The sequence below is a fragment of the Opisthocomus hoazin genome, chromosome W (assembly GCF_030867145.1).
Source record: "Opisthocomus hoazin isolate bOpiHoa1 chromosome W, bOpiHoa1.hap1, whole genome shotgun sequence".
Taxonomy (NCBI): Eukaryota; Metazoa; Chordata; class Aves; order Opisthocomiformes; family Opisthocomidae; genus Opisthocomus; species Opisthocomus hoazin.
Window position 1 is genome coordinate 24,014,594 of NC_134453.1, and position 15,914 is coordinate 24,030,507.

General features: G+C 43.9%; 2 protein-coding genes across 5 annotated transcripts in view; one reads left to right on the forward strand and one right to left on the reverse strand.

Annotated features, from left to right (window-relative positions):
- Positions 1–15,914, reverse strand: part of LOC104337953 (ubiquitin-associated protein 2) — a 122,155-nt gene that overhangs the window by 21,419 nt on the left and 84,822 nt on the right. For 2 of the 4 annotated variants that reach the window (XM_075446363.1, XM_075446361.1), the window contains exons 17-21: positions 14,076–14,259; positions 11,517–11,583; positions 8,926–9,121; positions 7,563–7,654; positions 6,619–6,666 (exon numbers count right to left, since the gene is read on the reverse strand). In XM_075446363.1, coding sequence (XP_075302478.1) covers positions 6,619–6,666; positions 7,563–7,654; positions 8,926–9,121; positions 11,517–11,583; positions 14,076–14,259 — 587 coding nt within the window. Of the gene's footprint in view, positions 1–6,618; positions 6,670–7,562; positions 7,655–8,925; positions 9,122–11,516; positions 11,584–14,075; positions 14,260–15,914 lie in introns of all 4 variants that reach the window. The other 2 variants (XM_075446362.1, XM_075446360.1) reach the window with 1 other exon arrangement.
- LOC142365618 (interferon-like) lies at positions 737–1,315 on the forward strand. Its single transcript, XM_075446574.1, has one exon. It carries the CDS (start codon positions 737–739, stop codon positions 1,313–1,315), a length of 579 nt encoding a protein of 192 aa, XP_075302689.1.

The window sequence follows — 15,914 nt, forward strand, 5'->3', positions numbered from 1 at the left end:
GACATTTATGCATTTATTTATAAATATCAACACATTGAGGACAAATAACTTGGGGGGTGGGGTGGATGACAGATGACCCCAAAAACATTCTGCAAGATATTTGCAGAGAGAGGAAAAACTCTTCCACCAGTAAAGCTGCAGGTGCTATAAGAGAAATGAAAAAAAAACAAACCAAAACAAAAACCCCAAAAAAATTACAAACTAGAAATATTTGTCAATAAGAAATAAAGGAAAACATGCATTAATTCACATATACAAATAATATCGGAGCATGAAATAAGAAAAATAGATGTTGGTAGGTAGAGAAACTTGAAAATAAAAACCAAGCAAGACCACTCACAAAAGAGATTAAACAGAAACCCTAAAATGCATCCTCAGCACAGCTGCCCCAAAAGCCTCTGTTGCCATGCTTTCATCCCCCACTGAACCATAACAGCAGGGGAGCCGGGCAGGATCCTCCCACACCCTGAACAGCAGTCCTGGGAAAAAAACAGCTCCCCCTTCCCTATGGTCACCTCCTGCTCACACTTTGACAAGCACAACAAAAGTCCTCAGGAGAAAGTAAACGAAAAGTAAAACTGAAAATGGAAACAGAAATTCTGCCTAGATGATGATGATGAAAGGAAAGCCGCGGCACCACATAGTCACCCACCTGGCAGCACCCCAAGCACAGCGCCCACCCGCACCACCACCATGCCTCACCAGGCTCCTGCCCAGCACCACCCACAGCCCCACCATGCCTGCGCCCGCAACCCCACAGCCCCGCCTGCGCCACGCTGCCCTGGCACTCCTGCTCCTCCTGCCGCCTCTCGCCACTGCCCTCGCCTGCCACCATCTGCGGCCCCGACATGACGCCTTCGCCTGGGACAGCCTCCAGCTCCTCCACGCCATGGCTCCCAGCCCGATACAGCCCTGCCACCACCACCACTACACGCCCTTCTTCCCCGACAACCTCCTCCGCAACAACCACCCACACCACCACCATGCCGCTGCCCTACGCATTGTACAGCACCTCTTCCACACCCTCAGCACACCCAACACCCCCCACCATTGGGACACTCAGGCGCAGTACCACCTCCTCAACCAGCTCCAGCATTACATCTACCACCTGGAGCAATGCATGCAAGCCAGCAGCATTCTCTTCAAAGGCCAAGGGCCCCGCAACCTGCTGCTCAGCATCAACAAATACTTCAGGCACATCCAGGATTTCCTCTGCACCCACGACCACAGCCCCTATGCCTGGGACCACGTCCGCCTCGAAGCTCACATCTGCTTCCAATGTGTGGACAAGCACATACAGTGGATGAAGAGCTGAGCTGCTCCTGCCCTCCACCAAACTCTTCTGTGCCAAACACCCATCCCCAGCCAACATCGGCAGCCACAGATCAAGTGGAGGCAGCAGCAGCCCAGGCTGGGATTGCTCAGCACCACTCACACCTTTTCCAGCCAGGAGCTCGTGCCGACAGGGAAACAGGCATGACCGCAGCAAGGTCAGCAGCACCACGGTGAGGCCAGGGCCAGGCTGTGGCACAGCCCACACACCCACAGCATGACCACGCATTTGCTGGAAAGGAAGAAGGAGGAAATTGCTGTGCTGCACACTCATGGACAGCCACAAGGCGATGGGGAGAGGGGTGGTATTTATTACCCACCACATTATCTAGCCCGTCTGGACCGCAACCTCCCCCGATGAAGGGGAAAGTCTCCATGGACACTGCAGGGCTCATGCCAACAACTATTTATCACAGAACTCCATTTATTTATTTATCTGGCCATTAATTTATATATTTTATTTAGTCATTCTCTTGTTGGAAATAAAAACGAGGAGAGGAGAGGAGAGGAGAGGAGAGGAGAGGAGAGGAGAGGAGAGGAGAGGAGAGGAGAGGAGAGGAGAGGAGAGGAGAGGAGAGGAGAGGAGAGGAGAGGAGAGGAGAGGAGAGGAGAGGAGAGGAGAGGAGAGGAGAGGAGAGGGGACGAGACGAGACGAGAGAAGAGAGAGGAGAGGAGAGGAGAGGAGAGGAGAGGAGAGGAGAGGAGAGGAGAGGAGAGGAGAGGAGAGGAGAAGAGAAGAGAAGAGAAGAGAAGAGAAGAGAAGAGAAGAGAAGAGAAGAGAAGAGAAGAGAAGAGAAGAGAAGAGAAGAGAAGAGAAGAGAAGAGAAGAGAAGAGAAGAGAAGAGAAGAGAAGAGAAGAGAAGAGAAGAGAAGAGAAGAGAAGAGACGAGAGAAGAGACGAGAGAAGAGACGAGAGAAGAGACGAGAGAAGAGACGAGAGAAGAGACGAGAGAAGAGACGAGAGACGAGACGAGACGAGAAGAGAAGAGAAGAGAAGAGAGAAGAGATGATCCATCATGCATGTACCTGACAGGCAAAGACAGTATCTCTGCAGGCAGGCAGGGATGAGCCTCCCTCCTGCAGCCCATCCTACTGATGCTTCCTGCCCCGGTCGAAGGCTTCAGACAGCAGGCCACTCTTGGGGAGTCACCATGGTCCTCCAAGCCCACGGACATCTTCCACTGATGCCAGAACCTCAGAGCACACACTCGCCCAGACGACATGACACCTGCCCTGCGTGCTCCTCCTCTCCCACCACCCGCCCCCTCCCTTCCCAACCCTCTTCCACTACCAAGACACGAAAGTCATCTCCAAACCACCACCCCATCACAAACAACCATTCAGCAATGCCACAGCACTGCTTGGGGCCAAGCAGGGTGGCATGGACAATGGGCACCTCAAAGAGGCAAGGAGAGGACCCACCAAGGTCTGTGGAGATTTGGACAAGGAACAGTACACCAGTGCTACCAACCCCACCCAAGAAACACCAAAAAGCCACAAAAAAACGGAGATGCCCAGGACTGCTCATTACTCTCCTACAACCACTACAACTGTCCCAAGATGCTCCTGCCTGTGCTCACCAGTGGCCATAGGAACCTGCCTCGCTACACTGAGCACATCAGCCTAGGCCTTCTTGATCCCAACACATCATTAGCAAACAAAAATATACATCCCCCAAACGCCACCACCCAACATGGTCCAAGCGAACCAGTACAGACCAGCAAAGCATTCCCCATGAAGAAAACTGTCCACTCACCACCAGCACCAGCTGCTCCTTCGCCCTTCAACCACCACCGCAAAAATATCTGCCCTGGGTGCTTTGCCCTCCCCAGGTAAGCCCGAGCAAGACAACACAAAAGTTCAGCAGCTTTGGCCCCCTCCCGCATGGGACAAAGAGGTTGTTCTCCATGCTCAAGTCACACCACCTCGCCCACCACATCACTACAAGGACACTGTTCCATGCAAACACAAATGGGCATTTCCCATGCAGCTGGAGAGCAAGAAAACAAGTGGGAGCAAATATATTCAGGTACACAGCTAGACCCCTCAAGATGCAACTTCCAGATTACAGTCCTCCTGATTTCTTCTAACCAGAAATACCCTGTGACACCAGGCAGGGGCAACCTCATTGGCTCTGTCTTCTCTAAGGTAGCTGAAGAAAGCAAACCCTCCTCACATGTAAAAAACAGAGATGAGGAGAGGTAATGACACAAGCTGGAATACAGGGAATTCAAACACAAAAGAATAAACACACTATTATCTTTACCATGAAGGTGATACAACACCAGAAGAGGGATAAGGGAGGTTGTGGGATGTCCAGTCCTGGAGATATATCCAAAAGCATCACTGGACAAGGCCATCAGCAACCTCCCCTGACACCACCTACCCTCAGCACCAGATTGCACTTGGGACCTCCAAAGCAAAACAGACCATTGAAAAAGAACTTCAAAAAAAAAAAAAAAAGGAAAGAAATTATGTACTCAGTGACTAAAAAAAAATAAAAGACAAAGAAACTGAGAAGTTCCAGTAATATGAGGACATAAGACACAAGCATTTCACCAGGCAAACACTGGAAATTGGAAAAATGGAATTGTTCATAGAGGACCTTTTCCTCCACGCAGCACAATGAGACAGTAGTCATGAAAAATTCTTCAACTGGCAAAAATAGCAAAAATCACCCTATACAAAAATATTTCTGGCTGCGTCTCCTTCATTCAATAAACACCACCTTAGAAAAGACTTCTTATCCCCCATTACAATGAGGTTCAAACCGAGGAAAGGGAAGCAAAGAGATTGTAGAAGCTTCATCAATAAACATTCAGTGCTCAAGTGCTTAGACCCAGAGCTACCAGCTCAAATGACATCTGGACTTAGAGTTCCTGAGATTCCCGAGAAATACATCATTTTACAAATCTTCCAAAATGTAAAAAGAAATGATGTATTGACACGAAAACAAAGATGACAAATATACCAAAAGTAAAAAACCCACAACCAATACTGGCACATTACACAAGGAAAAGAGACTTAGGCAGGAGGGGAAATTCAGTGGAACATAACAGGCATCAGAGCTCGCCTGGGAGGGAAAGGAGAAACCACAAAAAAAACATCAGCAGCAGAACTGCCCCATGTCTCACTACCCCAATGCTTTCACATCCAACCAGCCAACCTCCCCCCAACACACCACCGCCCTTCCCCATGCACGGCCACCCCACCAACGCACTTCCTTAAGACCACCACAGCCACCAGCCAAAACTCGCTGCAATCAGACTGCAATCAGAAAGCGAGGCATAGAAAGCTGCAGCACCACATAAAGTCACCCACCTGGCAGCACCCCAAGCACAGCGCCCATCCGCACCACCACCACACCTCACCAGGCTCCATCCACACACACTGCCCAGCACCATCCACAGCCCCACCATGCCTGCGCCTGCAACCCCACAGCCCCGCCTGTGGCGCGCTGCCCTGGCACTCGTGCTCCTCCTGCCGCCTCTCGCCACTGCACTCGCCTGCCACCACCTGCATTATTTATTCACCTATTTATTCGACCCATCTTTGGGGTGGGGGGAAGCGACTTCCACTCAACACCTACTCCAAGCCCTGCTCCAAACAGGGCTCAGCAGATCCTGTGCCCTATGGCCCTGTCCACTCTTCTCTTTGGCACCTCTTCAAGGATGAACTTTCCTCAATTTCTTTGGAAAACCTCTGCCAGGGTTTAGCCATCGTCATCAGAATCATCTCTTCAGTCCTTATATCCTAAACATTTTCCACCTTCCACCCCAGTTTAGACCATCTGATGAATGAGAGGCATGGCAGAGATCACTTTGATTAGGCCGAGTTCGTCTACTCTTGCCACTTCAGGCATTTTTCACGACAACTCTCTTATTATGCTGCTTGAAAACACCTTACAGCACAAACTATTCCAGGGCAACACAGACAAGGTATGAATGCTTATGTTTTCTCTTGTTCAGCCTTACTCTTGGACTGAACAGACAGGTTATTAATTTTTTTTCTCCATGTGCTTTACTGTATTTATTTTAGATTAAGTATTACCCATTCATTTTTTCTCTCCATTTACTGTCACTACATGTAAATAACATCAATAATTCTCAGCTACTGGCCCCTCAGAACCAAACCTTCCCACCAAGAGGCATGCTCTGCTCCAGCCCCTGCATAACCCTGTGGTACAGCTACACGGAAAAAATACTCCTGTCCAGAGAGCAACAAAAAATTGGGCAAAAGGATGGGAAGTGCAGGCTGATAAAAGTTGAACAGCACTCCTAGAAAACATTTTGTACCCTACCAATGTAACCATGTCTCTCCTGGCCCAAATTCTGCAAACATTTTGTCATTTTGCTGCTCTGAAAATAAACCTATTCATTTCAGTTGACAATTTTTCCAAGGATCATGTCTTCATTAATGTGCTCAACTTTATTCTTTTAATTCAGGATGTGCAGCTAGACAGGGTTTTGTCCGGAATATCCCTGTACTCACCTTTGACTATCTGACTCTAGCTGTCCCCAGACTCCACATGGAAGACCTGATACTGACTTGGACCTTAACTATGGCATTCATCCAGTAATACTTCTTTTCCAGATCACTGCTCATTGCTCCATTTCTGCCTCTACTGATAAACTGCATCACTTAATCCTGTGACTTTTCTCAGTTACATGTTCCCAAACTTTCTCTCCACGTTCCTTATCCTAGTTTTCTGAAAACAAAATTGTTTACCTTTCCACAATCTAGGCTGAGGCTCTTTGTGAATCTCTCAACTTCTCACACACCATTTACATTCTGGATCCAGGTAAGGAAGAAAACTTCATATGCTCTCCCTCCTGCAGTTCACCTGCATTTGTTGCCATGATGCATACACAAAGATCTCCACCTATGAGCGCCTCCAAAGCCTGTCAAGTGCACCTACTGGCTGCTAATTTGTGTACTTGCTGTTCAACCCTACCTCTTGGTAAAAGAAGACATTCACGCTCAGATTTCAACTAGATTTGACAAGATGTCATACTGTTGCTACAACAATTAAAAATTTCTCCACTCAAAAGCACAGAGCACACTTGCTTCTATTTACAGAATTTGCAGATAGATGAATGTGTGATGCAACAGTTGCTCTATATCAATTTACACCACCTAGAGAAACTGTTTGTGGATATTTAAAAAAACCCACAATATAGAACATAAGGATAAGCTCTTAATCGCTATCAAATGAACTGATTTGTGTTGCACAAATGATCAACAGTGAAGATAACTTGTTTAAAATTAACCAAGCCATTTACTTACCATTGGCAGCCTGGTTTGAAGCATCTGGAGATCATCATAACCATAAATCTGCTTAAAGACAGATAAAAATAAAACATCATTATAACACTTTTCTCTGATGCTGACCAATTTGGGGCTTTAAAAAGAGTTTGACCCAGGCCAAGTCTATTTTAAAGGTGTACAGCTATATGTTGCATTGTGCTATCATGGCGCACTGTAGCATTTTAAGGCTAGTAGAGCTAAGCTTAAAATGGCTTGCCACTCTGATGTCGTTTCTTGGTGACAGCAGTCCTCTGAGGAGAGTATGACTGTCCCATCTTCAATACTGTTTTCACAGATGCATCATTCATCAACTTGTGTAAAATCTACAGGGCATTCAGATTTGGGAGTAAGAGCAACAGCCTTATTTACTTCAATCGTTACTTCTGAAAATAGCAGGATTTAAGATTTAATGACTAGATCACAAAGCAACCTATGATATCCCCTCTCATTCAGTGTGATATAGCAAAATGATTAGAATAAGGTTTCTGATTCAAAAAACAGATAATCAAGAATATGTTCATCCTGGTCAGACATCAAAAAGCTATGTGCAATCTTTCAAAGTATGACAGACAGGACACATGGCACATTTCAACCATTACTATAGTAAATCTATTCCAGTAACACAAACTTGAATGAGTCTAATTTTACTCAAAAGGCCTAAAACCTGCTATCACTGAAAACCATAGCAACACACGTATTTAGCTTCAAAAGCAGCCAAATCAGGTCTGTACCAACAGTTCTGCAGTTTACTGTCAACAGTAACCCCTCAATGAATACATTTCACATTCTTCAGCATTTGGAACAAGAATCCCAGGTGCAACATGTGCCAACACAAATGCCTTGGCATAGACAGCAGCAGGTCTGGAGGGCCCACTTGCACCAAGGGTTAAGCAATCAAGGACAGGAACAATTAAATTGCTTACTGGGTAGGCAGGCAGAAGTCCTCCAGGTCCCACAATATACTGGTTATGCAACAAGGGCGGTACACCTTGGGGCAGGTTTGGGGGAGCTTTGCCTGTAGAATCAAGATACAGACACTTTAACAAGCCTTTAAAAAAGAAAAGGCTTCAGCATTGAGACGAGATAGCTCACAAGCCCTGGCAGCTGCACTGTCATATCTTGTAAAGAGCAGAACTATGCAGAAGAATTTTGTGCTGGTTGATGAAAATGCTCAAAATAGCCTGAAGAGTTTAATCATGCCTCAAGAAATGGAAAGCACAGGTTACTTAAGACTGAAAACAGTTCCATCAGAGAACAGCAGTCTGATTTTGTCATTTACTTTGTCCAAGAGGGTTACAAGAATTACAGGAATTTCTCCTTTCTTTCCTCAGTCCTCTCCTGAAGGCAGAATTCAGGCATTGTTCTCCATCTAAGAGAGAAAATTCTCTCCTTTCATTTTCTGCTCTGTCAACACATTCCCCTTATCACCAGCAATAGAGTGAAAACCACAAAATGTTGCCAGTGTACTTTTTGTGGGTGACTTATGGCAGCTGGGAATAGCAAAGAGAAGACGACTGATACAGTTTCAGTTGCCTCCATGAAGCAGTGCTAGGAAGCAGAAGAGCAAAATAATGCACTTCAGCCAGTCATCAGACACTTCATTTACAAGGTATTGGAATGAGAAATCCTTCTGTAAATAAGTTTGATCTTAATATTTAAATCATTCACTTCCCTCCACAGGATTTCCTTCTAGCAGTTCAGTTTGATTAGAGAAGCAAGCGAGAATTTAGCATTGCTTCCACTTCAGTGCAAGAAGCCTCCCCACCTTCTCTCTGTGGACCCTTTTTCTGAAGTGCTATTTGCTGTGGAATGACCCAGACATCAGACACTTTTTTCCTTTCTGTAGATGCGGCAGTAGGGATGTGGCATATGATAGTGAGGACACTGAAGTATGTTTTGATACTGCCAAATGAATTCAAGTCACAGAGAAGACTAAAATTCAAGCTAACGTGAACTCACAGCCAAGAGCTGATCACAACCTGGAATACAAACTGGGCGAATCTCCTAGCCCAAAACTTCCAAAGTCAGAACTGCTCTGCTGTGTATTTATAAAGCTCTTCGGGGATGGAATGTACTATATAAATGCCACATAACACCCTAACAAATATTTCAAATACACAAAACCAGGCAACTTTATTTTTATAAGCCAGCAAATAAAAAGAATGCTGAAAATGCTAGTCAAGAGTGTGGACTTCTCAGCATAGTTACGGCTGGTGAGATGCTCAACTGACAGCCCTGCTGACTGAAGTCCTCCGTCTATCCACATGATCTGTTAATCTTGCGAACCTGAAGACACTAAGGGAGCTGCCCGTGTGGTAGCAGCTGCTATAGACACACTGGTAACGCTCAGGCCAAGGCTGTTGGTAGTGTTCATACTGCTTGCCATGCTGACAACAGAAGAGGTGGTGCTAGGGGCTGAGGTTGAAGCAGTTGAAAAGGTTGTTGCAGGCTGAAGCAAAGTTGTGTTCTCAACACTGGTGTGCTAGAAAGGAGACAAAAATAATGAGGATCACAGAGCAAATAAACAGAATCACAGAATCACAGAATGGTAGGGGTTGGAAGGGACCTCTGTGGGTCATCTAGTCCAACCCCCCTGCCGAAGCAGGGTCACCTACAGTAGGTTGTAGAGGACCTAGTCCAGGCGGGTCTTGAATATCTCCAGAGAAGGAGACTCCACAACCTCCCTGGGCAGCCTGTTCCAGGGCTCCGTCACCCTCAGAGGGAAGAAATTCTTCCTCATATTCAGATGGAACTTCCTGTGCTTCAGTTTGTGCCCACTACCCCTTGTCCTGTCACTGGGCACCACTGAAAAGAGTCTGGCCCCATCCTCCTGACACCCACCCTTCAGATATTTGTAAGCATTTATAAGGTCCCCTCGCAGCCTTCTCTTCTTCAGGCTGAACAAGCCCAGCTCCCTCAGCCTCTCCTCGTAGGAGAGATGCTCCAGTCCCCTCACCATCCTCGTAGCCCTCCGCTGGACTCTCTCCAGTAGCTCTTCATCTTTCTTGAACTGGGGAGCCCAGAACTGGACACAGTACTCCAGATGAGGCCTCACCAGGGCAGTGTAGAGGGGAAGGAGAACCTCCCTCGACCTGCTGGCCACACTCCTCTTGATGCATCCCAGAATGCCATTGGCCTTCTTGGCAGCCAGGGCACACTGTTGGCTCATGGTTAACCTGTTGTCCACCAGGACACCCAGGTCCCTCTCCGCACAGCTGCTCTCCAGCAGGTCCACCCCAAGCCTGTACTGATGCATGGGGTTGTTCCTCCCCAGGTGCAGGACCCTGCACTTGCCCTTGTTGAACCTCATCAGGTTCCTCTCTGCCCAGCTCTCCAGCCTGTCCAGGTCACACTGAATGGCAGCATAGCCTGCTGGTGTATCCAGAAGTTGAACAAGGCTGGGCCCAGTACTGACCCTTGGGGGACACCACTAGTTACCGGCCTCCAACTAGACTCAGCGCCGCTGATGACAACCCTCTGAGTTCTGCCATTCAGCCAGTTCTCAATCCACCTCACCGACCACTCATCCAGCCCACACTTCCTGAGCTTCCCCAGGAGGATATTATGGGAGACTGTGTCGAAAGCCTTGCTGAAGTCTAGGTACACCACAGTGGAAAATGCTGGGGGGGGAAATAAAAAACCAAACCCAACAATCTTAAGTAACAGCAGTACAAGCAAAAGAAAGATACGCATTATCTATGTACCAAGCAAGCATCTAAGTTGCATGCTTGTGATTTTTAAGTATTCAAAGAGAATTTTTACATGAGAGTTAAATTCAAACCATTATATCATCATAAAATTATACCACAGTAACTCAAATGTCACTCCATTGCATTATTTCTTGTCCTTTGCTTGTATACTCCTTTAAGCTAGTACTTGTTATGTTAAATAAACTCCTATATTCTTCCAAAAGACAGTATTTGTTTTCAAAATACAGGACACTACTACTGTGATTTCCTCAATGCACTTGCAGAATTTAAGAGATTGAAACTGCAATGACCCACAACAGAGTCAATGTGGTTAACTGAAATGCAGACCAGATGTATTACAGGAACACGTGAGGGTAGAGGAGTTCCTGGTTTGAATCCAGCACAATACAGTGCCTTAGCTGTAAGCTGATCACACTTGCAAAACAGTGTCATCAACACACAGAAGCCAAAACAACTCTGACAAGAGAAGGACATTTGGATAAGTGTTTACTTTTAAGTTACATATTCAGTAGGGATGGAGCATTACAAACCAAAACACAGGCATAAAGAAAAGCAGTAACCTATCTGCATACCCCAACTGGGATTGTACAAAATTACCCCATCACAGAACAAGGCAGTGTCTCTCTGACTTTTGTTTGTGCAACCTCATCTAGAGCACTGTGTTCAGTACCATTTGCCTTATCTCAAATGCATTAAATACACAGGTGACAACAATGCCACGTGGTAAATTCTAAAATCATCTGTCAGAAGGCATTTGTTATGATATGTATCATTCCATCACCTGCATTTTGCCGGTTAACCTCTCCTGTGGACACTACTAACAGTCCACATTTTAGAGAAGTTTCAGACAGCCACTTCTAAAGATTTTTTAAAATGCATTTGTTACAATAAATTCTTTCTTTATTCCACCCCCCCCCTTGCTGACACAAAAATTTCCTCTATAGTTTATGACTGGCAAGTCTCTGTAATAGTTATTCCTGATCTAGAACAAATCACAAGTGGTAAAGACCTTTTTTTACCACTAGAGGGCTGGCAGTCCTTCTTCCCTGAGATAAGGCTCTTGTTTCAGTTCTTAGTGTACTGGGACACAAAGAACTTTAAAAGAGGGTCTAATCATCAGATAAACTGGACTATATGCCAAACATCTGTTGAAATGCAAATACTTACTGCATGTGATGTGCTTGAAGACAACACTGAGGCAGGGGAGAGGCTGCTCTGATGATTGGAAAGGGAGCTAGAAAGAAATTGCAAAGAATAAAATTAATTTTCCTAGAAAATTTTAAAATATATATGTATGTATATATACACACACGTATATGTACAAACACAGAGTAGGTAGTAGGATACTAGTTAAAGAATAAAAATTGTAGGTATGCATATACACATACACAGACAGTAGGATATTAAATAAAAAATTGTCTGTAGGGGTGTGTGCATATATACACACACCCCTACAGACAATTTTTCCTTTAACTAATATCTGACTACGTTTAATGAAAAAAAATTGAAGTACAGAGACAACTATTACTAACAAGAAACATCTAAAACATCATTTATTTGTATTTATCAATTTACTTTATTTTTAGAAAAACAACAGCTGCTTCAGGAATTATGTAACAATGACTCCAAGACATGTAAAGTCCAAAACCAGAAGAAGGTTCAAACAACACATGGCTTGTTTCTCATTTTTTCCCTGAGCAACTACTGCTGCCTGCCACCAGGCACAGGTATTAATTAGGTGAGGCAGTGCTTTGGTTTGACTCACTATGGTATTTCTCACATAACCTTCATAAAATTAGTTCAACCAATTAGAACTGCAGGGTATTTGCCCCATAACTCTGCCAAAAGCCCCATCACACTCTCAAAAGGCAGGGCTCAAAAAAAAACAAAAAAAAAAACACCCAAACAAAACAACAAACCCCCACCAAATGAAAAACATCTGTGAAAGCCCCCAAATTAGATGTACTACTACAGAATCTGGCAATTTAATCAAAGCCAGTTCATACCACTACACCCCACCAAAAGCCATTTCCTCTTTGAAAAGATGAATCGGAACTATCAGTTCAGTTTTATACATACACTGTAAAATATGAAAATAAAGAATCCCCTGATGAAAAACCATCTGCAGATAACTTCATTTCAAGAAGCAACTCTGCTTCAGCACCACCTTTTTCCCCTAGCTGACCAGGCCTGCAAACTTTTGGCAGTAACAGCAGCACCAACATTCATCTGTAATCCAAAGATGTTTAAATGTCTCCCTGAAAGGTGACTGAAATGGGTTCTTAAACATTTACACTGACAAAAGTTATACCTTACATTCGAGGTCAAGAATATAACTTACAGTACAGTATGGAATAAACAAAATGAACACTGAATAAAGGCAAACAAAACAAAGCCATAAAAAATATGTATGGTTTGATGCTCAAAATGCCCCTCCTCATGCGAAATCAGAAGCAAGAGAGATCCTAACCATAACAAATATTTTAGTGTTCTCTATGGAAATAGCCACAAGAAAATACAGCAGTTTTCATAACAAAGCTGCAGGGTAAATTATATGCCCTAATTTAAGGGCACACACTTCCAGCAGCTCTTTGAGGTGTGGGACCAGAATAAATCTTGGTAGTTTCATAGATTAATTTTACTTCAACTCTTTAAAACTGTTCCCCGTCTGCAGGAATTACAGTGACACCACTTCAGGCAGCAAGGAAAGAAATGGTTCAGTCCAACATACGGTTTTAAACCACTCCCTTGCCCACTCTCCCCAGCTCTTCTAATAAGCTGTAATTGACCATCTGACCTATGGCAGAGACACAGACAAGAGCTGCCAACACAACCAATGCTTGGAATTCAGGAATCATCTTCTCATGGTGCTTGGTATCTATCCAACAGCATCAATCCTCCAACTAAAATTTCTACCAATGTACACAGCTTTTCAACAAACAAATGTGGGGAGAAGATGTTTCTACTGTGAATGGAGTAATTCTTGTTATTTGATGCATTTACCATTTTATTCAACAGAAAACACTAGTCTATTAAAAGAAAATCAACTATGTCCTAGCTGTGAAACAGAAAAAACTCTGTGATAGCCCATAAAATTAGTTTCTTATATTAACAAATACAGTACAAAGGTGAGTATTAAAATATAAGTCAACCAGTATAGCATCAGATTTCACCTGCCTGAGGATAGAGCTCAAGTAACAGGCACTAAAAAAAATAAAAAAAATCAGACAGATAGTGCAAATGAGCTAAGCTGTGCTAAATGCACTTCCACGAACACCAATCAGATATTTCAGTGTCTTAAGGAAATGTCTTAGAAAAAACACACACTGTCCCTGTGGAATTATTTCTATTTTTTAATTAAGGAATGATTTCAAACATACAACACTAAACAAACAGCAGGCACTGTGGACAAAGTAGGAAAAACAAAGTGGGGGAATCAATTTAGCTAATTTAGCTGACATGATTGGAGCAAGAGCCACTTGAAACACAAAGTTGTTCATATTCCATGAAAACTTGGGGACAGCAGCTGCTCTAACATTAAAAGGCAGCCCAGAGCTCATATTTTGCAACCAGAAACATCATGGTCTCTTCTGAATCTCTCTCCTAATTCTAGTTAATGACAGAAAAGGGGACCCTGGTGTCTGACAGCCCCATACGCAATCACCCTCATGTTCACCCTTTCCCCGAAACTGAACCCCTTTCAGTTTATCACAACTCCTACTGTACCTGCTTAACTGAGAAAGTGAGCTGCTGGCCAAGTCACTGGACTGAGGCAAGTTGGGCAACGTTGCCGCGTGCTGTGATGCTGAAGGCAGAAGTGAAGCAGTGGTGGATACCATGCTAGGCAGAGAACCAGCAGAAGGTAGTAAGGGAGAAGGCTCTGTCTTAGGCACTGGAACTGATGAAGTAGCTGCAACCAGTTAGAGAGGCATTCAAAGACAAATTCCAGCATACCTGACATCCCAGCCTGGATCCAGGAACACAACAGTATTCTTCCCTTGGTTTACAAAATCCTGACCATTAAGAACCAGTAACAGTATCAAGCAATCTGGCTATTAATGGAAATTCAAACAGCAACAGAACTATAATTTTTTCCCTTTAAGCTCTTCACCTTTATAATTTTCACTGCTATACATGTAGTAAATTACAGTCTTCTGTACTTCACCACCCTCTATCTGGATTACTAACTTTTGCTTACAAGTCAATCCTCATTTTAAAATTCCTTGCATTTGGTTCCACAAACAAAAGTAATTTGCACTTTTCAAGGCACTGTACAAATCTGCTTTTACCTACAGCTCTGGTTCTTCATTCCAACCTACACGGCACCTTTGATGTTTGAGACTTGGATCGCTGGAGTACAAGGGCACATACAACTTACCAGTTTGGAGAAATGAGTCAAATGTGTAATGCAGTAGAAAAAAAGAAGCTACAATAAAAGGCCACAATTTAGCACAGCATTAAGCACTTTTAATGGCTAAAGAGTTTTCAAATATTGTCTTACTTTATTTGACCTAGATAACAAAAAACATTTAGCATTAATATTACTTTTTAGGCTACACAGAGTAGAACTTGTTTACCACAGATGTGCCTTTCCAAAGGATCACTATACTGTAATAAGACACTGAACAACTCTACTGCCCAACATAATACCCAGCTGTTTCTATGCTTCTCTTGTCCTCTGAAGTCAATACACAGAATTAGAGGCACTCACCCACCAATAAAACTCAGAGAGTTGAGCCCTGCCTTCTGCTGGGCCATGTTTCCATACCGCACCAGAGACCACTACTCAGTGGATCATCACTAACTTGCAATGCACATGAAACAGTCTTAGAACCAAACAAAAGTCAGATATACACTTGGAAGTTATGCATCATAGTTTGTTCACGTTATTGGTTTGGCTTCCTCGCTAAATGACCCAAGTCAGGTTGCTGAATTTGGTGCTACACAAACAGAAATCAAAAGGTCTTGGCCTTGGCAATAAGTATGAGGGTAACTGACAACAGAGAAGGAAATTCAAGTGACAAACAGAAACACAGTTATGAAGAAGGCAACTATATCACCTGATACCTCCTGGCAAGATACATATAAAAATAAGTAAATAACATTTACAACTCTCAATACATTTAGAGCAGGGTTCCCTTCTTGAAGTAAAAGTAGATGTCCTCAGTACAAGGGACAGAATCACTATCTTCATTAAGACCCCTTAAAAGATGCCTGAACACGATGTGCAAGACAAAGAAAACCAGGAGACAAGTAGGATGATCAGAATTATAACACACCAGTCACGCTTTAAACTAAGGGTTTAGGAAGCACGAGATCTGGATATTAAAGAACAACAGCAGCAAAGATGAGAGATGAACAATTAAGAATATTATCAGCACATACAGAATGGAAAAGGTCAGTACTTTCAAATGTTAAGAAGAGAGAATTTCAAAATAGTTTGGATGCATGACAAACTGGAATCGGTCTTCTTCCATGTATCTATGTGCTTGAGATACAGAAAAAACCAAAAGTGATCTCAGAAGAGAACTGGCATAGAAAAAGGGACTAATAAAGCCATTATAG